At 38.7% G+C, this 21930-nt stretch overlaps 3 protein-coding genes across 5 annotated transcripts; 2 read left to right on the forward strand and 1 right to left on the reverse strand.

The window, feature by feature from the left end:
* Nucleotides 1-2276: 2276 nt before the first annotated feature.
* On the forward strand, nucleotides 2277-4712 carry Fam92. Of its 2 annotated transcripts, XM_064684386.1 has the most exons (6): nucleotides 2277-2470; nucleotides 2525-2684; nucleotides 2749-2889; nucleotides 2944-3429; nucleotides 3485-3679; nucleotides 4558-4712. In XM_064684386.1, exons 1-6 carry the CDS (start codon nucleotides 2331-2333, stop codon nucleotides 4663-4665), a joined length of 1230 nt encoding a protein of 409 aa, XP_064540456.1. In that variant the 5' UTR covers nucleotides 2277-2330; the 3' UTR covers nucleotides 4666-4712. The 2 variants fall into 2 exon arrangements, with proteins under 2 accessions (XP_064540456.1, XP_064540457.1); XM_064684387.1 differs by lacking the exon at nucleotides 4558-4712 and having other exon boundaries at nucleotides 3485-3955.
* An 83-nt stretch (nucleotides 4713-4795) lies between these two features.
* LOC135429903 (heat shock factor-binding protein 1) lies at nucleotides 4796-5767 on the reverse strand. 2 transcript variants are annotated; one of them, XM_064684392.1, is made up of 2 exons: nucleotides 5377-5767; nucleotides 4796-5233 (listed from the first exon to the last, which is right to left on the reverse strand). In XM_064684392.1, exons 1-2 carry the CDS (start codon nucleotides 5473-5475, stop codon nucleotides 5090-5092), a joined length of 243 nt encoding a protein of 80 aa, XP_064540462.1. In that variant the 5' UTR covers nucleotides 5476-5767; the 3' UTR covers nucleotides 4796-5089. The 2 variants fall into 2 exon arrangements, with proteins under 2 accessions (XP_064540462.1, XP_064540461.1); XM_064684391.1 differs by having other exon boundaries at nucleotides 4796-5251; nucleotides 5377-5741.
* An 818-nt stretch (nucleotides 5768-6585) lies between these two features.
* Nucleotides 6586-21324, forward strand: LOC135429924 (ATP-binding cassette subfamily G member 4). The gene is made up of 8 exons (XM_064684415.1): nucleotides 6586-6725; nucleotides 8184-8962; nucleotides 16637-16754; nucleotides 16821-17156; nucleotides 17210-17448; nucleotides 18495-18641; nucleotides 18710-19222; nucleotides 20263-21324. The coding sequence occupies exons 2-8, from the start codon at nucleotides 8422-8424 to the stop codon at nucleotides 20862-20864; spliced, it is 2496 nt and encodes an 831-aa protein (XP_064540485.1). The 5' UTR covers nucleotides 6586-6725; nucleotides 8184-8421; the 3' UTR covers nucleotides 20865-21324.
* The last annotated feature ends 606 nt before the right edge of the window (nucleotides 21325-21930 follow it).

Genomic DNA, 21930 nt, shown 5'->3' on the forward strand with positions numbered 1-21930 from the left:
CACGATTAATTTTAATGCATTTCAGCAGCCCAGTTACAAAACAATTATCTAATAATCTTTTAAGAGCAAGTTAATCGTAAAATAAAAAACATTTTTAAGGGAACTCCATTCAAGGCATTAACAAAATTATAATTTGTTTTAATTTCTGATCCTAAAACCACTTTATGCGAATTTATTCAAGTTAAAATTTGATGCCACACGCAGCGTGAAAATTTGGCAAAAATAAATACAATATTTAAGCACTATTTATGTTTATGGCTCGCACGCGCATTTGATTTTTATAATTTAATAAACAATGTTTATAAACGCATTTTTTTTTGCACATTTTAATTTCACTTTTCATCCACAAGAAATGGGTTTATTTTTGTATTTAATTTCTTTAAACAGACTTTTTTTTTGTTTATAAACATCAAACGGAAATAACACAGGCATGATAAACAAGTGGGTACACGCATACGTATATGTATATACATATGTATGTAACCACAAATATTCGCAAATTTATTTACGGTTATTTTGGCTGCTGTTGTTGTACGCGCGATCGCAGGGGTCTCGCGTCTGTTGACTTTTGGATGAAATTTCGGACTAAACGTTGCGTACAAATTTGGCTTCATTTATACCAAGGCACGCAGCTGACCAAGCACAAAGAATACGCAACGAGAGAGTGGGACAGCAAGAGCGCCAGAAAAAGAGTGGGCGAGGGGGGGAGGGGCAGAGATCAAGAGAGCCTCGTCCGATCAAGATCTGGAACGCATGCAACGGCACGCACAGTGCCTTAAAAAGTGAATGTCTGGGGCTGCGCACTTTTGGTTACGGACAGAACGTACCCCGTTCTTCAGTTTGAATTTACAATTTGTAATTTAAATGTTTCAATAATACAAAAAAAAATTCATTAAAAGTTCTTCATTAAAAAAAAAATTGTTCATTAAAAATGTATAGCAAACCGCCAGCGACGACGAGGAACGCGCGCCAAGCAACGTTCTCTGTGTGTCAATGAGAAGCTAGAAAAAGAAACGGTTGGAAAACTGCAGAGTGTTCGACTAGCAGACACCCTAAGGCAAGTGTATATAACTACGGAGCGCTTAAAAGAACTCAACTTAAAAGTTGTTATTTATAAAATAACTAACTAATTTCGAATTAAAGTCCAAAACAAATGAGCTCTTACCTGGACATGCCAAGATTTCAAAATACGTGCATATATTTATATTTAACAATATTCCCATTGTATGCATAACATAGGATACAACGAAAGGCCAACTCCATCGCCCTGGGCCCAGTCCATCTGTTTTATTGTTGTCTTCTGTCGCCCTGATTGGGATCACAATCGCGGACTCTTCACATTTCATTCTCGTCATACACACGAGTATGTATGTATGTATGTGTATATAGTCGTGTGTGTTTTGCCTTCTCTGTCCAACCGGATTCGCATTTAACTGCACATTTTACTGTGCTTTATTTTGTACCGGTTCAGGCGTGCATTGCCTTAAGTGCGAAAAGCATTTCAAATTATAAAATTAATTACACTTTTTTTGGTTTTGTTTTGTCTCTTTTGGCGGGGAATTTTTACAAGTTGTGGCAACAACATTCTTGCGGTTGCAGAAGCACTTAAATTCCAAAGAAACTGGCATCAAGGTCAGGACCAACTGATCAGAATTGATTCATGATTTAATTACATATGGCTTGCTTTCTCTCTTTCAATATACATACATACATATGTATGCATGTAAGTATCTCTCTCAGTCTCACTCTCTTTTCCTTTCTGTCATGGATCTTGTGTTTAAATATAGCATCGATTCCATAGCTGACTGCTGTCGTCGCCCACGTACACATGAGCTATTAGCGCCACATGCTCTTGACCCTGACACTGTTCATATTGGGGTTACATTTTGGACGAATCTTTAAAAAAAAACACGAATTTTGAAATGTATTTCACTTGAGACGTTGTATTCGCGGCGCCCTCTAGACCATGCTTGATGTTGGCGCCATCTGACGTTTACTAGGGAACACTACAGGCGGCTACAAGCGATACTATTGCCTTTACGTACTATCGATTGCAGTTAAGTAAAGTATCGATATTCAAAAACCAATGACGCATATCTGATGCCGCAAAACTTTGAAAAATAATTTTGTAGCTGTTACACTTTTCATAACTTGAATAAATATGATGGATTAAGGGAACTTTTGAAAAATCTGTTTTGGCAACATGTTATACTTAACAGAGTAAGCGATATATGTGTTCGCCACATAAAGCAACCCTGCGTTGTCCTGGCAACAGTTTTGTTTTGATTTTGTGTTTATAAAAAAAGGCACACTTTGAATTTGGAATTAAAATGTTTCGTCGCGGCAAGTTCTCCTTTCTGAGTGGCAAAGATGATCGCATCAAAATCATCAACGAGCGCATTAATCTCACCGAACGTCATTTGATGGAAATGTGTTCAGCATTTTCCCTGCTCACACGGAAAATGGCCAAGTTAGCGAGAAAATAATTGTGTTAACAAGTTGCTTACAGTTTTAACCCATACAGATATCGCGATGCACACGACGAGCTGGCCAAGAATATTAAAAACTACGCCGATGACGAGGAGATCAACGAGAGTCTCTGCAACGGCCTGAAGAGCTTCACCAACGCGCTGACCATAACGGGCGACTACATGGACATCAATGTGCACAGGCTGGAGCTGAAGGTGACAGTGCCTGGCAAAAGGCAGTGCACAGACAGTCTAATTTTCTTCTTCATTTTCATTTCAGATTGTCAACGAGCTGGCGCACTTCGAGCAGCTGTGCAAATCGACGAGGGACAGTCTGCGCCTGGCTGTCATAGCCCGGGACAAGGAGGTGCTCAGCCAGCGCCAAATGCTGGAGCTCAAGTCCAAGTTTGCGGCCAATAATGTGAGTTGATCAGAAACTAAACGCGACTGCGTGCTAAAGGGTCTCTCCCACCAGAGCGCCGCCGACTCGGAGCTGTTCAAGACCAAAATGGAGGTGCAGCGCACCAACAAGGAGATCGACGAGATCATCAGCGGCTTTGAGCAGCGCAAGCTGCGGGATGTGAAGCAGGTGCTCAGCGATTTCATACTGATTGCCATGAAGCAGCACACCAAGGCGCTGGAGGTGCTCAGCGCCAGCTACTACGATGTGTGCAACATCGACGAACGCGACGATTTTCTGCAGTTCCAGAAGCTGATGAAAACCAAAGAGGAGCCCACCACACGCAAGTCGACGCTGAAGAAGGGTCTGCGCGCCCAGTCTATGGATAGCCTGGAGCGCGATCAGTTGAGTCCGCTCAAGCATCAGCATAAGCTATCCAGAAGCAGCAAGAATTTAACTGGCGCTGGCATAAGCCGGTCCAGCAAGGCCGAACCGAGCGAGGAGGAGGAGGAGGACGACGAGAGCGAGCTGGACGAAGAAGAAGACGACGAGGAGGAAGCGGTAAGCTTACGGCACAGCAGAGAGCATATCCGATAATCATTTGTAACCAAAACAGGAAAGCGAACAAAGCGCCGAGGAGGAGGGGCAGGAAGAGGCCTCCGGCAGCGCCTCGGATGATGAACTGGATCAGGAAACGCCCTCAACGCCGCTCGAGAATGTATTCGGCGTTAAGACGCGCGGCAAGGATGCGGCCAGCAAGCCAGCCCGCCAGACCGTCAAGCATCCGTTTAAGGCCGTGGCAGCCACGCACGTAAGATTGCAAAAGCAATTCCATGTGCCCCAAAACTAGGAAACTAGAACGCATTTGCATAGCTCGCCCGCTTGCCTACAAACACGCCACATTATTTATCCCAAATAAACAAGAATCAAACCCATCTTCGGGCAGCCGAAGTCCAAATACCCTTGCAGACCTTTTCTGGGCGACAAATATTTCCATACAAAATGTAAATTAATTGACAATTGTTCCCGTGTAGCAACTATATAATATAGTACTTAGCTGTGGTTAAGATTCTGATGGAATGAGAAGCGCATAGAAAGGCTCGTTTTAGCAAAACCTTGAAAAATAACAATCTTTTCCGTTGCTTTCCAGGAGAGCTTTTTGATATTGTTTATAGTGTATAATGCGATGCCCAAGATATTGTTTATATATACATATAGATCATTAAAGTCAATATTGGACAAGATATATTGAAAAACCAAAGTTTTTCCTATAAAAACTCAATTTAAAACTGTTTGTTTCTAAATATAGCTATGTATATGCTATAGCGATCTGATATTGATATTCCATTTATACGTTATGTAGACCTGCATGAAATATCTTTTATATATTTCGAGCGATAGTTCCGATAAAAATTATATGATATAGTTATACGATCCCGACGAAAAATAATTCCAAGTTACATTAAGATTGCTTTATAATTAGGGGACTAAGTTTGCATAGAAACAAAACAGATTGATTCAACTTTTAAAACCGATCGAGATTATAAATAATTTGAGTTCTTGGAGACATCTTAGACGAAAAATTCAAATTCCCCTCTGCAAGGGTATCACAAATGTTAGATGCATAACTAATCAGGTGAAACCCTCCCCTCCCCTCCCCTCCCCCTTTCTCGCACCCTCTCGTTGCAGGCGGCGTTCAGGAAGCCGCGCACGGAACGCGGCGCGGGGATAGTAACTGAGGTGGCAGCCGGCGGAGGACGTCGCCTGGTGACGGTTGTTGAATCGAAGCGTGCTTAAACCATACAGTTTGACATGAATTGAGGTTTTCTGTTCTTGTTTTTTTTTTTGGGTGTACAATTCTCGATTTTTAATTGTAATAAAAACTGAAAGGCAATAATTCGAAATTGCTGCCTTGCCTCGAAAACAATGAACTTTCAAAAAATGTACTTAACTTAATTTTGACAACTTAAAACTATGCAAAAAACGAAATGAGCAAAATTTGGTTTTTGATTTTTGTGTGTTTACAGTTTGAGAGCAATTGCATGCGGTGCATGGGATGTGAATGCTGGAATTGTTATAAATGTGAGTATACGTGTGTGTGTGTGTGCATGAGTGTGTGTGCGTGTATGTATGTTCGATGTATATGCTTTATGTGCTTTGAATGCAATATATTTGCCATGATTATGGGCGTGGCACTGGCACTAGATATCTCAGGCACTTATTATTTCTCAGGGGCCGTTCCCTCGACGCCCGCCTGATTCATCAGATCCGCAATGCTCTTCTCCAGGTCATCGATGCGATTGCCCATATCATCGATGCGCGTGATGATTTGATCCGACATCGTCTGGAATTTATCCTGTACGTTCTGCAAGAGATTTTGTACCTAATAGATAACAGACACACACACACACACGCACGGAGAGAGGGGGGGAGAGGGAGCGTCGGCAGGTGGGCGGTGGCGTGCTGTTGTATTTACTGCAATTTAGTCGTGGCTTTTGCATTACTCACATAGATTGTCAGCTCCTGCATATTCTTGGGATCCGCATTGCTGTTCAGCGAGTAATTCTGATCCAGATCGCTGTCCATCTCATTGCGCATATCAGTCATATTTGGCTTTGTTTGTATGGTTTAAAAAAATACAAAAGTTTTAGCTTCTTTCTTTCTGTCCGTTTTCCTGCTTCTATTTGCGTCGGCGGCTGCGGCTTGATAGAAAAACTTTCAGCAAGATTGTCAGAGCACAGCTGTAGCGCGATTGAAGTTCTTTACGTACGCCGTCTATCGATGTTGTTATCGATGTTTTTACTGCCGCAGCAGATTTTGAATTTAATTACACAAAAATAACTCTACAAAACTATTTCAACTATTGGCCACATTTTTCACTATATAATTTTTTAGTTTAATATATCTTGCAATTTTCTATTTATATCAGACATCACATCGGTTACAATGTTCAATATTAACTGTGATTTTAACAGAGCTGTCAGAACTGTTAAATCGATACAGCAGTGTGACCGTCTGTGCACATAGCAACAGTATTTCGATAGGCAACCAGATTCGATGTAAATATAAACTGGGCGCAAATATTTAAATATTTTGATTATAAGCAATTTAACTGAGAAAATTAACTTGCTCTTTCCATTTTTATGTACACAAATTCAATAATTTAATATTAAAGTTGTTAATGAAAAATATCAAGAAGAATACATTGACTGTTTTTGTTTGAGGAACAGCTGATAATATTTATGTTTTCATTGCAGTCAGGCGATTAACGACGCGCTCTGTCTCACTCTCTCTCTCTCATTGTGTCTCTTACACTCATAACTGGTCAAACTAGTTTTGCGTGCTTTGTTTTGCTGCTGCTGCTGTTGCTGGGGCTGGGACAAAGGAGCAGTGTGCAATGTGGGCCTACCACAAAAGAATCTGCAACAAACCCTGAATTGAAAAAAAAAAAAAATGTGTCGTAAAAAAAACAACAACAACATAACATGCACTGAGTGCAAGAAGAAAAACACACCCCCTGCAACGGCAGCGCTCGATGAAGCGAACATAAATAAACACAGCGGCGTTGTCAGCTGCTCACTGCAAGGGGTCGCACACGACCGATAAGCGAACTCAGCGCGCCACTGTAAAACAAGAGAGAGAGAGCTAAGCAGCGAGAGTCAGAGCGAGCGTGAGCGGGCGAGATAATGGGCAACAAGCAGAATATAATTTTCAGTTTTTCATATATGAAAACAGTCTGTGCCATGTTAACGGGCGCTGAGGATCGTTCGTCGCCAGTTGAACGCTGTCTCATATATATATAAAAATATAACAAATATACAAAAGGCGATTATTAAACGTGAAACGCTGAAATTCGAGTAAATAGATTATTACAATAATTATGTATTAAAAATGTAATTTGTGTGTGCGACAAATAAGCGTCGGGTGTTTGTGCGTGTGCGTGTGTGTGTGTGTGTGTTTTGTGTCATATCAGCGCAGATTGTATTACAACAACAATAACAAAAGAGCTAGTTTTTCTAATCAGTAACTTTTGACCAATCAATCGAAAAACAATATTTGTGGCTTACATTGAGGTTCAGTGCAACACATTTAAGAATCGCGATAAGCCGCAAAAGAGGCCAAGCAACACGTTCACATTTAACACAATGTTACCTTGATGTTCTAATAAGAACTAGCGTTTGTGTCTGTGTGTGTGTGTGTGTGTTAAACAGTAGCGTGGCCAATTGAAATAGAGACTAGCAAATGACATATATGAAATAGGCCGAAAAAAACAGGAAGATAGATCCACACACACTCACACATACACACACACACACACACACACACAAGTAGATAAATAGATATGGATGTGGTAATCGGCTGGCCTTTGGCGCTCAGCAGTGCAAAGAGAATGAGAATGAAAGTGTGTGCAAAGCGTAACCAAGTAAAAGTTAAAGTAAAAGATTCAACACTTAACAGCAATTAAAAGTAAGACAAAAAGCACTTACAAACAACAGCCACAAAAAAAGATTAATAAAAACTATATATTAATGTGTGTCACTGTTAAGATAGGCAAAACAAAGGCAGAAGACCCGCAAAAAAGAATACTTATAATGCAAATATATGTACATATGCATGTATGTATGTACGCACACATATAAATAAATATTCATTTGCCTGCGTCAAGTGCATTTGAGCTTTGAGTGTGTTTTGTTTATAAAGAGCGCGACAGAGAGAGCAAGAGGGAGACTGTCGCATATGCACTAGTTCGACTTTTTACGTGTTGCATAGCGCAATTACACAGGATCCGCTTCAGTTAAGAGCACTTCAGAAATAAGAGCAAACCCTGTTCGTAAACAAGAGCGCGCCCTAATAAGCAACACGTGTAGGACAAAGCACAGCTAACAACAACAGCAGCTGTCATCGCAAAGAAATCGAAAAGCAGAATAATAACAACAAACCGCTTTTGCTCTCTTTGAGCTATTTTCTGCCTACTCGTTTTGGGGCAAGTTCTGATTAGCAACAGTGCAGTGGCAGCAGCGCCCTGCTCTCGTCTCGCTATCAGTCCGTCAGTTAAAAAGCTAATGAACTCTCACACCCACACACACACACACACACGCGCACACACAAAAGGCTTTTAAGAGCGCGCCGCTCATTTCATTTCTTTATACATATGTATGCGAAACCACAATAAGCAGCACAAAAACAAATAAACAGACCGAACTCATCGACGCGTGTAGCAAACATTTCGGTTTTTTATTAGCATTTTTTTTTCCAGCCTAAAAATTTATTTATGCAAATTTTTTGTTTTTTGTTTCATGCCGCGCCCTTAACAGGCACGCAAAGCAAGCAAGAGCGAGTGAGACAGGAGACAGAGCAAAGTGTTGAGTGCAAAGGGAATTAGAATAAATTTAAACAAATTTCGACTTGCACTCGACGCGAGAGTGCTGTTAAAAAAAAATAAACAAAAAGAAAAACAAGTATTATTAAAAGTAACAAGTAATTGCAATTTGATGACCAAAGCGGCCGCAACAAACGTCAAAGTTTTTAACAAACAACAACGAAAACAACAAAATGTCCAGCTGGAGCTTGGCCAGCGCCGTTTCGCCCACGGTGTCGGGCGCCGCCGTCGGTGACGTCATCAGGCTCAACAATCTCAAAGCCTCCGCCTCGGCCTCCGACATTGACAGGGCGACAACGACTGATTATCAACAGCACAAAGCTCGTCCAACCACGCCCGTGCCCGCCAAGAAGCTGAACACAAAGCGGCCGCCACATTTGACATTGAACATCCAACCTCCAACAACAAGAGCAACAACAACAACAACAACATTTGATCACGATGCGCCGCTCGCGGAGCCGGAGAGCATTGCGCTCTCGGCCAGCTCTTCCATTTATGGCACACCCCTTGGCTCTGCCGCGCCCGCCGCCCCGCTCACACCGGAGAGCTTTAACACCAGCCAGAGCTCCAGCCAGAATACCAGCTCCGGCAGCCACAGCTCCAACAGCACAGCCGGCTCCATTTTTCCCCACGAGCAATACAAAACGATCAAAAAAATTGATATTCAATTCGAAAATGTGCGCTACAGCGCCAAGTTTGGATTCTTTAAGAGGGGTAAGTGAAATGAAGAAGAACAAATGTTCCACAAGGGAACACCCTGTGGACCATTCAAGTTATCTTGAACTTATTTAATGGGCAATAAGAATTAATTAACGAATTTGAAACACCCTGTGGTTTTTTATAAGTGAAATGAAAAAGATTAAATGTTCGACAAGGGAACACCCTGTGGACCATTCAACTGTTCTTGAACTGCGCTTTATTTAATGGGTAATAAGAATTTATTAACGAAGATGAAACAGTCTGTGCTCCATTTAATGTGTAATTGACAGTCCTTAACATTGAAACACCCTGTGCTCAATTAAGTGAGCAGTGAGAAGTTAAATAAGATTCAATGTTTAATCGGACGTCTTTAACCATGAATCACCCTGCGCTTAATTTAATGACTAATGAGAAGTTGTTAACTGAGATGAAACATTCGGAATCTTAATCAATTTAAAATTGAGTCTTTCTAAATGTTAATTCAATGAGTAATGAAAAGCATTTTGTTATTATGAAACACCCTGTGTTACTAATTTAATTGGGCGCAGAGTGATTTAAAGTTAAAAAATGAGACACAGGGTGTATCACCTTAGTTAATAACTTCTCATTACTCATTGATTATTAAACTCTCCCAAATGTAGAGATTTGGGAAACTTTAAAAATCAATGAGTGTGTCTCATTCTTTAACTTTAAATCACTCTGCGCCCAATTTAATTAGTAATGCGATTTGATTAATCAACATGAAACATCCTGTTGATCATTTAAAGTACACTTGCGAGTCTATCTATGAAGCACCCAGTGCTCATTTCAATGAGTAATTGAGATGAAGCACCCTGTTGGCCTTACAGTGTGAACTTAGATAAATTTAACTGTGAAAGTTATTATCTAAGACTAAACACACAGTGGCCTGTTTTATTTGTATCGATTCGTATTTAACTATGAAACACCCTGTTTTAAGACCCACTCTTAGCTCTGTATAATATTTTGTTATTATATATACAGACTTTCTCCATTATTACCCAAACAATTGAACGAATCTGTTTTGTGTTCGAAGTATCCGATTGTTCATTAATAGTCTATTTAGTATTTGCCTGGGTAATCGTCACTCTTTAATACTTATCATTGTCTGATCTCTAATAATTACTCATTGTTGCTTTATTGAGTGTCCCTGTGCCAGTCCAAACCCAGTCACGCTTTGGTGCGTGTTTTAATAACAATACACGGGGTCTAGAAATTCGGTTCTTTTAGCTACTAAATATGCTCAAATTAGTGGCAAAACTCTACATAGAGTTAGCCAAAAATACATGCAAATATTTGTTTATAAATATGCATATTCATTGTCCAATGAATTAGTTGAGTTTCGTTGGAAACCCATTAGCGCATTACGAAACTTGTTTAGATTCGACTATAGAGAAATTGAGAACACCCTTTAGACTATTGGAGTCTGCTAAGCACACCCTGTAGTGCATTAATTCAGTGTAATGAATGCATGAAATGATTTTTATTACTTGACACCCTGTGACACATTGGTGTATAGAGAAATGATAAACTATGTAACACCCTGTGCTTCATTTCATTAAACTTAGATATTTACTTATGAAACACAATTTGAGGCACTTGGAAACACCCTGTAGACAATTCATGCAACTTAAACACCTTGTGGTGTTTGTAATAATTGGAATGAATGGAATGATTTTTGCTACGTAACACCCTGTGACATTTTGGTGCATTGCGAAACTATGGACTAATTTAAAAAAACTATCATTGGGAAACACCCTGTAAAATACGTTTACAATAGATCTTGGAACTAGGAAATACCCTGTGCCATACAGTTTTATTTTGTGTCAAATATTCGATCAATTTTAAATACCCTGTGATTAATATACCCCCATTCATCCGATTCATTTGGATTCTTAGATTTTAGATTTATGAAACTATTTTCTATAAATTCAAACTCCTCTTTTAATGCTAATGTATTTCAAATCTATCAAAAGCTTAATGCTCCGCTGATGTCTGATTACAAATAATGTATCTCAAATATATATAATAACAGCACTTTTCGACCCCGAAGCCACAAATACATCAGATTTCCAAAAACTACCCAGGAACAAGCGCTTAATTTACTTAATTTTCGCAATCAGCGAGCGAATAATTAATAGTATATTATTCCGGTACAACTCAATTGATTATCATCTGGAAGGAATACGCATAGGCACAGCTGTTAATATTTGTACTTCGTACTAGCTACATTTTGGACCCACAAAGAAAATAAATATATTCTATATATATAAATATTAAGCGCATGTTCTGGGACTTATCTACGTAGCTGGGATTCAAATAAATGCATAGAAAAAAAAACAAAGAAAAATAAGCCTCAAAAGCTGATAATGATGAGTAATGGCTGCTAAACGATTAAGTTCTATAGAAAATAAATTAGAAAACAAGTAAGTGGCTCTAGTCGAGAGCTCCCGACTAGGGGATACCCTGAACCCTCATCTTCCAAACAGGCGATAGGTATAAAATGCAAGATCCTTGATATACATATACTATTCTAGAAGCTACAGCTCTAGCTCAAATTATTTGCCGAAATTGCTCAAAAACAGGATTTTTATCGATTACTTGGAAACGGGACAAGTTATCGAATATTGGAAACAAATTCGATCTGCGTGGGGACCAGGAGGACCTACAGCTAAAATTTCAAGTCTCTAGCTCTTATAGGTTCTGAGATCCTTGCGTTCATACATACGGACGGACGGACAGACGGACGGACATGACTAGATTGACTCGGCTTTTGATGCTGATCAAGAATATATATACTTTATAGGGTCGGAGATGCCTGCCTGTTACATACATTTGCACAAATACATAATACCCTTTTTACCCAGGGTATAACAAGAGAAAAACAATATTCCAAAAAGTTTAGACACGTTTTCAATTGAGCAAATAAATTAGAAAACAAAAGAAAATAGATGCCAAAAAGTTTAGACACGTTTCCAATTGAGCAAATCAAAGTTTTGGTCAAGTGCAAAGTTCAATATGAAAGGTCATTATTTATGATCAATTAAATCAATTCAAATTGAAAATGTTCAAGCATATATATATATATATATATATATATATATATATATATATATATATATATATATATATATATATATATATATATATATATATATATATATATAACTTTATATAGTACGAAGGAAGAAGAGAATTGGGTTACATGATCAGTTGATGGGGATCGTTCGGGTCGTCATTTGCCGTTGTTTTTTGTTTTTTTTTTCATAATTTTTTATTGGCTTCACGTAAACGATTTGAATATTTGCATAACAGTTGGGTTACAGATGGACGTGTCTGTGTGTGTGTGTGTGTGTGTGTGTGTTTACCTATATTACAAAAGTGACGAACCGATAAGATTTGTGAGTTATATATATATATATAGATGTGAATCTATATAGCATATAGAAGCACGTTGTAATAAATGTTTCTTGCTTGTTTTATCGAGGGACCTTCGAGCACAGCTAAACTTATGCCCCACTTTATGAATGCACACAGATATCAATGCTTAGGCTGATATGTATATATCTATATATATTTTCCTTTGTGTTCCCTAATTACCGCACATTCAGGGAAAACATGCTTGATATATGTGAAAATTCGTTTACTATGCTGATAAGGGTGCACTTCCAATCTAGGTGAGTCACCTGGGCTTTATTGTCCTAATAGGTTCTGCGACACGTGCCAGAGTAACTGAGACTCATATCTGCATAATTGCCAATGATGACTAATGAATCAAAGACAACATGAACAATGTTTATAGTATCTGTTTTTTTCTTATTGGGGGAGTTCGAGGCGCAGAGTTCATATAAAAGGAAACTTATCTATTTGCTTATCAGAATGTACGAAATGTCTAAAAACTACAATTAAAAATAAATCACAATGAAAAGAAAATGCCCAACTAATAAATAGATAACAATTTAAAACAAGACAGTTCCCGACTAGGAAATACCCTAAATCCTCTTCGACCAAAAGCAAATGAGGAGTAATAAAAATTATATTGAAAAAATAATAATAACTTTGTCCAATGGACTCGAACCCATAACCAACCAACTTTAAAAATTTCAAGGCTTTAGATCTTCTGGCTTCAAAGATCCTTGCAGAAATCCCATTAATACGGACGTACAGATGGACAGACAGACGGTCAAGAAAATATATACTCTATGGGATCGGAGATGCTTCCTTCTGCCTGTTACATACTTTTGCACAAAAACAGTATACCCTTTTAGCCATTTCCAGGGGTATAAATATATGCTAAGTAAATTTATTTATAAATATTGAAACTAGCATATTGAACGTGAGAGTTCCGGAGAATTCGCTTACACCATAATGGCGCTCGGAATGGCAAATCGAAATGAATATTTAAACAAATAAAAAATAAAATATTAGCCATATATAGAGCATAAATGCACATTAATATTGCCTAATCGTAGCTGACCGTAACATAATAGTTGGCCTGGCAACAAATCTTAGACAATATAAAGATCGGCAACGTTTTAATTAATATCACTTAAGCTCCATTAAGTATTATGCATGTTCTTTCATTCATTTGATTTCACATTGTTGTTGTTGTTGTTTGTATTGTTGCCGCGTCAGCTTGAGTGAGTTTTCCTGTTTATATTTTCTTTGGGCTTCCTCCAAGCGAAGCATTCGTATCATTTTCAGCTCCAGTTTCACATTTCCCCACTATTATTATTATTATTAAACAAAATTCTAGCGTGTGCCACGTATTAGATTTAATTACTGAAAACATCCGATATACGGACAGCTTATGCGTGTCGTTAGATCAAAGAAACTAAATCAACATATTTTAAAATGAAAAGTAACTGAATAATACTCTTAAACCGATTTAAAAGGTCAAACATAAACTTCCTGATTGAAATCAAAAAGTCTCGAGAACAAATTATTATAATATTACGATCCCTTCCTATTGAGTTTTTCATTCTAGTTTGTATCCCAGCTTTACAGTTAAGTACAGATCTTGAATTTAGTTCCTTATATCGATCATAAGCCCAAAGATTGGTGGATTTAGATCGTATTAGTCGTCTAGATTTAGATCTTTCTACATAGTTTTAGTATTAGTCTAAGATTGTTATTAGATGCTATTCTAGATTTTCTAGGCTTTAAAATCCAATCCAATAATTTATATTTTTTATGGTCATTTAAGAAAAGGAAAATGTATGTAAAAAGTCGCTTAAAAGCAAATATGGAACTCTCCACAGTCAAGTTCATCGAGTAGATAAAAGTTTATACAAATGCACAAATAAAAAATATTTTGTACACTAATTAATATTTTGTACATTTTAATGAAAATATCAATATTTATTTATATTTAATTTATATTATTAATATATATTATTAATAATCGACAAGTGACAACCTAATTGTTTTATACATTAGAGTAGCCCAATTAAAATCGGAAAGGCTAATGAGAAGAACAATGTTTCTAATATTTATCAGTCGTTCACTAATTATACTCCCAATCAATCTGCTGATCAATAATAAATATGCTTACAGAGCTTATAAACTGACTCATACTTCTCTTTGATCTCTAAAATGAAACATAGATCGTAAATGTAGTTAATCGATAAATATGTAGACTAGCATATGTTTAAAATCAAGCCTGGATCATATATATGATTGATCGATTATGACATACAGTCGTATTATATCTCTTCTATTCTCTTTTAAAACTCGCACACAATATTTGTACGAGCAAAGAACATTTCGTATTCTTCTAACAGAACTGAAAAGTCATACCTGCGAATAGTTTCCAGGTAATAAAAGCAAATAATAAATAGATAAGCGGCATTCAGGGCTTATTTTGAACGATTTTTCACTAATCTGCATTGCTGGGCTCAGCATTAGATTAAGACTATGCAATTATAATGCGAGAGCGTGTAGACTAATGATAGCATTTAGCGGGCACGAGTTGAAAGCCTCGTGCCATTATCATCGATCGGTGTAAAGTTTTTTTTTTTATTTTTATATGGTATGTCCATTGCGAATACAATGTCAGGCACAAGGCCATGTCAGGGGCTCTGCTGGCTTCCTGCTGCGCCAAGCAGACTTTTATCAGTGCAATAAACAGGTGGTTGGCTAACACCTTCAACAACATCTGGCAGAAAAAATAGCCCAAATGGCGCATATGGCATATGGCATACGCGAGTCGTAAACCGAAACCGCGTATAACGATAAGATTCGTGGCGATTCGCAAAAACCAAAACCAACTTGATAAGAGCTTCGGCTGCGGCAAAGACTCTGCCCGATTAGCAAAACTGGCCAAATACCTGAGTTAATCGATAGATTATCATCAGGCCTGCTCTCAACTGCCAAGGTATCGGCCAGTGCCATAAAAAAAACCTAAGGCACTTGGATGAAAAAAAATTACCTTCAAAACGACAAATTGAACAAATGTTACTTATTTTATGGCATTATCATTGCTAAAGGCGATTAGCTTACATGAAACGCGACTAATAGGCTCCCTTTATCAGCTGCAAACTTGGCTGAGGCACAGTAGCAACAAGAATTCCCATAACCCGAACCACTTGAACAACTAATTATATATAAAAACTATTCGTTTTTAACGAATCGCCTATAATTGACTTGTGATCCGTCTGGGAATGGACATATCTTGAATATTTGAACAACTTTTCATGACGTGTTCCCATTTAAATATGGCTAAAAAAGGTTTTGTTAAATCTATGAAACAGGCAGAAAGAATGTATATATATAGTATATATATCTTGATCAGGGCGACGGACTGAGCAACATCTAAGTAAATGCGTTCATCTCAGAGACTATAATAGTTAGACGGTTTAGATTCGCAATATATATCCAATTCCCATTTTAATTTAAATTTTCCTCAAATCGATAAATATCGATTTCCATAGCGGTAGCTTTTAAATGAAAGATACTTGATGTGTACATCTTATTCTAGAAGATACATATTAAATTTAATGACTCAAGCTCTTAAAACCTAAGAGATTTGCGTAAAAACTCTGATTTCGATATCGATATTCATCGATTGCTTGGGGAAGTTATCGATTATCGGAAAAACTTGTACTGCGCAGGCACTATGAGAACCTACGTTCAACATTTTTTAGCTCTTATATATTCTGAGATCGACGCGTTCCTTCACACAGACAGACGGACAAACAGACAGAACATGGCTAAATCGACTCGGCTATTGATGCTGATCATGAATATATATACTTAATGGGGTCGGAAATGCTTTTTGGTGCCTCTTACATACTTTTGCTCATTTTCAATGGGTTCAGGGTATTAAAACAAATACAGCAAAGCAAATTTAGTTTTGCTTTTACGTATGTAGTTATGTACACACATTTATCTTCTTATTTTGTCAAGGTTTTTGATCCCTAGTCCCCAACGTTGCCCCAGCCACTTATCATCTTCAACCACTGAAAATTGTACAACAATTGGAGAATTTTTACATCAGTTAATTAGAAATTCCATTTTCCCCACATTCCAAGATTCTTGGGCTTGCTTGAGGAGAAAATAGAACGACAAATGATATTTAGAAGACTTCCTTGAGAAGACAGTAAAAAAATGAATTAAATTAAATGAATTTTTAATGCATTACTAAGCAAATTCCCATTTAATTTTTTCCAGAAAACAAAGACATACTGAAGGGACTCTCGGGCTACTTTCGTTCCGGCGAGCTGAATGCCATTGCAGGACCCTCCGGAGCGGGCAAGAGCACGCTGCTAAACATACTCTCAGGCTATACGTAATGTAACCCTGCACTTTAATAAATTTCCTATCGTTGACTCATCAAAAAAATACATTTCCATAGTTTCAATGGCTACACAGGTGATTTTCGGATCAATGGCAAGCGACGCGATCTGAAGGCCTTCAAGCCGAATGTGGCGTTCATTACGCAGGACACGTCGCTGCAGCCCTACCTGAGCGTCAAGGAGGCGATGCACTTTGCTGCCAATCTCAAGATTGGCACACACATGTCGCCGGACGCGAAGCGGGAACGTGTCCTCAGCATTCTCGTGGCCATTGGGATGTACGAGAACCGCAATACGCACACGGGCAACCTGAGCGGCGGGCAGCGCAAGCGACTGGCCATTGCCCTGGAGCTGGTCAACAATCCGCCCGTGCTGGTGCTGGACGAACCCACGTCGTATGTTTTGCTCCAATCTCCCTAATCTCAACTAATGATTCCTTTTATTGCAGCGGATTGGACAGCTCCACGTGCAACCAGCTGATAACGCTGCTCAAAAAGTTGGCGGTGGAGGGTCGCAATGTCATCTGCACCATACATCAGCCCAGCGCGCTGACCTTCTCCATGTTCGATCATCTCTATGCCATAGCCGAGGGTCAGTGCATTTATGCGGGCGGTGCCCAGAATCTGGTGCCCTTTCTGGGCGCACTCAATCTGCACTGTCCCGAGTCCTACAATCCGGCGGATTATTGTAAGTTCCGTAAAAAGATAAATTAGAAGTAAGAGCCCGAAGTGCCCGACTAGGAGATTCCCTAAGCTGTCGCTGCAAAAATTCTAGCTGCCTTCTAGACATACTTTCTCCCTTTACCCCTACACTATGGGACTGACATTCTCCATTAACTTTGGGATATAAAGTCTGATCTCTTTGAAATGTTCATGCCTTAAATATTGCATACAAAAATGTAGATATACCAAAGGTCTCTACCTTGTAATATTAGTCTTAATTTGGGGGAGAATATGCTGAGTTATTAAAAAATCAAATATTCTTTATCGGTACAGACAATACTATATAAAACCCTACAGAGCGAGTTTGGTGTATTTAGCACTTAAAATAGTCGAGCTAGGCATTAAAACCCATTTCTTAAAATCGATATTTCGAAAATGGGAAACAGTTTTGGAGAGAATATGCGAAGGTATGCTAAAAATAAAATTTTCCTAATCTGTGCAGACTATATGAAAAATTTCCTACCCAAGTATATCTAGCTCCTAAAAAATCATATCTCAAAATCGATATTTATCGATATTACGAAAATGGGAAATGATTTGAGAGAAAATATTTGAATGTATCCAAAAATTAAAATATTCCTAATCTGCAGACTATACGTAAATCTACCCTAGTTTGGTGTAACCAGCTCCTATAATCTTTGTGTTGTGCTCAACAAAAAAATATCTCGAAATCGATATTTATCGATATTACAAAAACAGAAGAGAATAAATTACAAAAATGAAATTAAATTTCCAGCATTTATAGCTAACACAGACGAACAGACAGATAGATAAATCGACTCAGCTAGAAGGCTAGATCGAGATATATATTTGTAGGGTCAGCAATGCTACCTACTATTTGTTACATACTTTATAATCTCCATACCCCATTTGTATGGGCACAGGGTATTAAAACAAAGTGTCGTTCAGATTTAGATTCGACTATTTTGTGGGCAACACGGCAATTAAGGCCGAGTTGATGCAGATATTGGACTAATCAATATTATATATGCTGTTTATTTTTTCGAATAGTAATGGAAATAGCTACGCACGACTATGACACGGAGGACGAGCGGCAGGTGGACAAGCTGATAGCACTCATGGACAATGGACGCAACGATGATTACAGGCAAAGCAAAACGGCGCGCGTGGCACAGCTGGCGGCCATGCGAAAAGTTGGTAAGCTCACAATCGAAACCCAATTTCGAAATTCTCCTTCTCAAAAACCCAATTCGAACAACTTGCAGAGCAAATGATGAACTCGGGCCTGCTGACGCCTGTGACGGCGCCCATCATGTCGGGCGGAGCCGCGCATTGTCGCCAATCGTTCAATTTCAAGCCTTTGACGCCCATCAATGAGCTCTCCTCACGTGTCTGGGACAGCCAGATGGGCTGCGACGATGTCAAGTCGGATGCCAATTGTTGTAAGCCAAAGAAGAATAAGAAGAAGAACAAGCCGACCATGTCGATGCCAACATTGGAACTGGATCCGGCGCATCTGTGCAAACGGGAGAATATCTATGCCACGCCCTTTTACCGCCAATTGAGCATATTGCTGCTGCGCACCTTTCTGCTCATATGGCGGGACAGCTCGCTGACCACGATGCGCTTTGGCATTCACCTGGCCATCGGACTGCTAATTGGCTTTCTGTACTACGGCATTGGCAACGATGCCGCCAACTCAATGAACAATTTCCGCTATGTCTTCTATACCATCATGTTCATCATGTATTGTGCCTTCTCTGGCATTCTGGTCAAGTGTAAGTTCGAAACTAATGTGGCTTTAATAGTTAAGACCAACTGCTGCAGCAGCCTAAAATAGTTAGCGCTTGTTCAGGTTCAGGTTCTTGAATTCTTTGTTCTTTTAACCTGTTCCAATTTATAATTATGGTTTTGAATGAAGAGTTTTATAACTGCGACTAAGTTTTTTTTAGACCCAGAAAATTTTAGTTTCATAATAGAAATCGCCCATTTTACTAAAACTTTTACAATCCTCACATCTAATTAAACCAACAAGTTCAAAGGTCTCTTTAAAAGATTCAGTCATTCAGGCTTTGGGTCTTAGCAATCCTCCAAAGTTATATATATATAATTTTGTGTCTCCCGATATTCGAATTATTTAAGGAGTGTTGTGAGGAAGTTGAAGATATTTTGAAAATCAGAAAAGTTTTGCATAAAAAAACAATTTTTCGACTGATCCTTCCTATAAAGCTATAATTCGATGATGAGCAGATTGGACTCGTGTGTAAGAAGCGGAATGGGACTAATAATTGCCATCATTTTGGTTAGATATCTTGAAAAACAAAAAAAGTGTTCCATACAAGAAACTAATTTTCGACCGATCGTACCTAGGACAGCTATATGTTATATTGGTTCGATCCGGCTGATTTCGATAAATGTACTTCCTGCCGCAGAAAGACGAAGAAACGTTCCATGACGATAGATTAAGACCGAGAGACTAAATTGCATAGATAGAGATGGGAGCTCAGATATTGATACTGATCAATAATGTATATACTTAATGGGATCGGAAACGGCTTCTACTGTGCACGACACATTTAATGAGAAAATAACAATACTCCGCGCAAGTTTGTATAGTTAAGATTGATTGGAAAATGTCTCAAAAAGTTTTTTAGTTTTTAATTAAAACATTCTTTTTGGTTCGTTTCTGGTTTCGATGTTCTTTTTTTAGTTCAAAGCTCTACGCATAGTTCAAAAATACTTGGCACACCGGAATCGAATCGCTTCGCTTTAAGATTTAATTGAAACTAATTCCAGCTTCGTTTTTCTTTTTTTGCAGTTCCCGTGGAGCTGCCGATCGTATCCCGTGAGCACTTTAATCGCTGGTACTCGCTGCGCGCCTATTACGTGGCCATTACGCTGGCGGATCTGCCCATACAGATAATCTGCAGCTCGCTGTTCATAGTGCCCACCTATCTGATGACACGCCAGCCGATGGAGCCCTGGCGCTTTGGCATGTTCTTTCTGATTGTGTTCATGACGGCGCTGGTGGCCCAAAGCATCGGACTGGCGGTCGGAGCGGCACTGAGCATGAATATGGGCGCGATACTGGGACCGTTCTTTATCTGTCCGTTTCTGGCGTTTAGCGGCTTCTTTCTGCAGGAGAAGGATGCGCCCGTCTATTTGCGCTGGTTCTTCGATGTCTCCTTTCTGAAATATAGTCTGGATGGCGCGATGCTGGCCCTGTTTGGCTACGATCGGGCGCGTCTCGAATGCAACGAGATGTACTGTCATCTGTCGCGACCGAAGCATATACTCAAGGATCTGGACATGGAGAATGCCAACTATCAGTTGGCCATCTTCTTCATGTTGGGCCTGCTGATTATGATGCGCATTTTGGCCTTTTACATCATGTCCTTCCGACTGAGATTATTCAGATGATACGATACTGTGCCGGGACGGGCAGTTTCCCACCCGAAGCCACATTCCGTACACAGTTGAGACAGTTTGTTTTATATATAGATCACATATATATATATATATTTAGAGTTGTGCAAGTGCAGGTATATTTATGATTTCTTTTAGCATTTAATTGAGAGAACCACGTGCCAAAGAATTGAACAGCGTTTAGCATAAGGAGAAATCGTGATATACATACATACTTATTTTATCAATACCCGACACCAATTCACAATTCCCTAGCAGCCGTATATATATACTTATACGATTTATATATATATATATATACAATACCATTAGCATAGCCCTGTATTTGTTTTAACAATCGTATTAATGACCCCATCATCGACTATTGCTTAGTTTTAAGCGCATGTACATATTTTATTAAGCTCAAAATATATTTTGTCTGAACCTATTTTGAATAAATATTAAATAATTTGTATTCATATTTGCGTAAGGTTTTCGCTTTGTCAACATTTAACCACTGTGCGGCAAGCGGGAAATTGAGGAGCTCCTACAACCGGTTCCTCCGTGGAGGAGCTGTTCCCAGTTCCCTAAACTTGTTTTCTAACTAAACTGTTGCCAGATGGAGACAGCTTTTATATATATACAACTATTTTTGGGGTGAAATGGAAATGTTACTATCGGAAATTATAGCTGAGGGCGTGGAAAAAGCATGGAAATCAGGTTGATTTAACAGTTCTATTTAAATTTATAATTTGTTTGATAGTTGTCCCTAAATTAAATTATTATACCTTGATTCAGCAAGAAGAGCTTGCATATACACAAAAACAAGCTCTACCTTCCTGTTAATAAAACTCGGTTCCAAATTTAAATGCTCGCAAGTTAAATTTTCAACCACACAGCTGATAAGCAGCCTACGGTATCGGGTTTTAAGGGAAAATTACGTTAAAGTTCAATTTTCGACCAATTGGTATATAAACTAATATAAAAGCTAACCCCATAGCTGATAAGCAGCCTTGAGCCTATCTATTCCACACACTCCGGTATCGGGTTACAATGGAAAATTAAAACAAGTAAGAGGCTC

The sequence above is a fragment of the Drosophila montana genome, unplaced genomic scaffold, assembly GCF_035044405.1.
Source record: "Drosophila montana isolate Dmon_TW-CO22-7 unplaced genomic scaffold, ASM3504440v1 contig_2747_1, whole genome shotgun sequence".
In the NCBI taxonomy this organism is placed as follows: domain Eukaryota; kingdom Metazoa; phylum Arthropoda; class Insecta; order Diptera; family Drosophilidae; genus Drosophila; species Drosophila montana.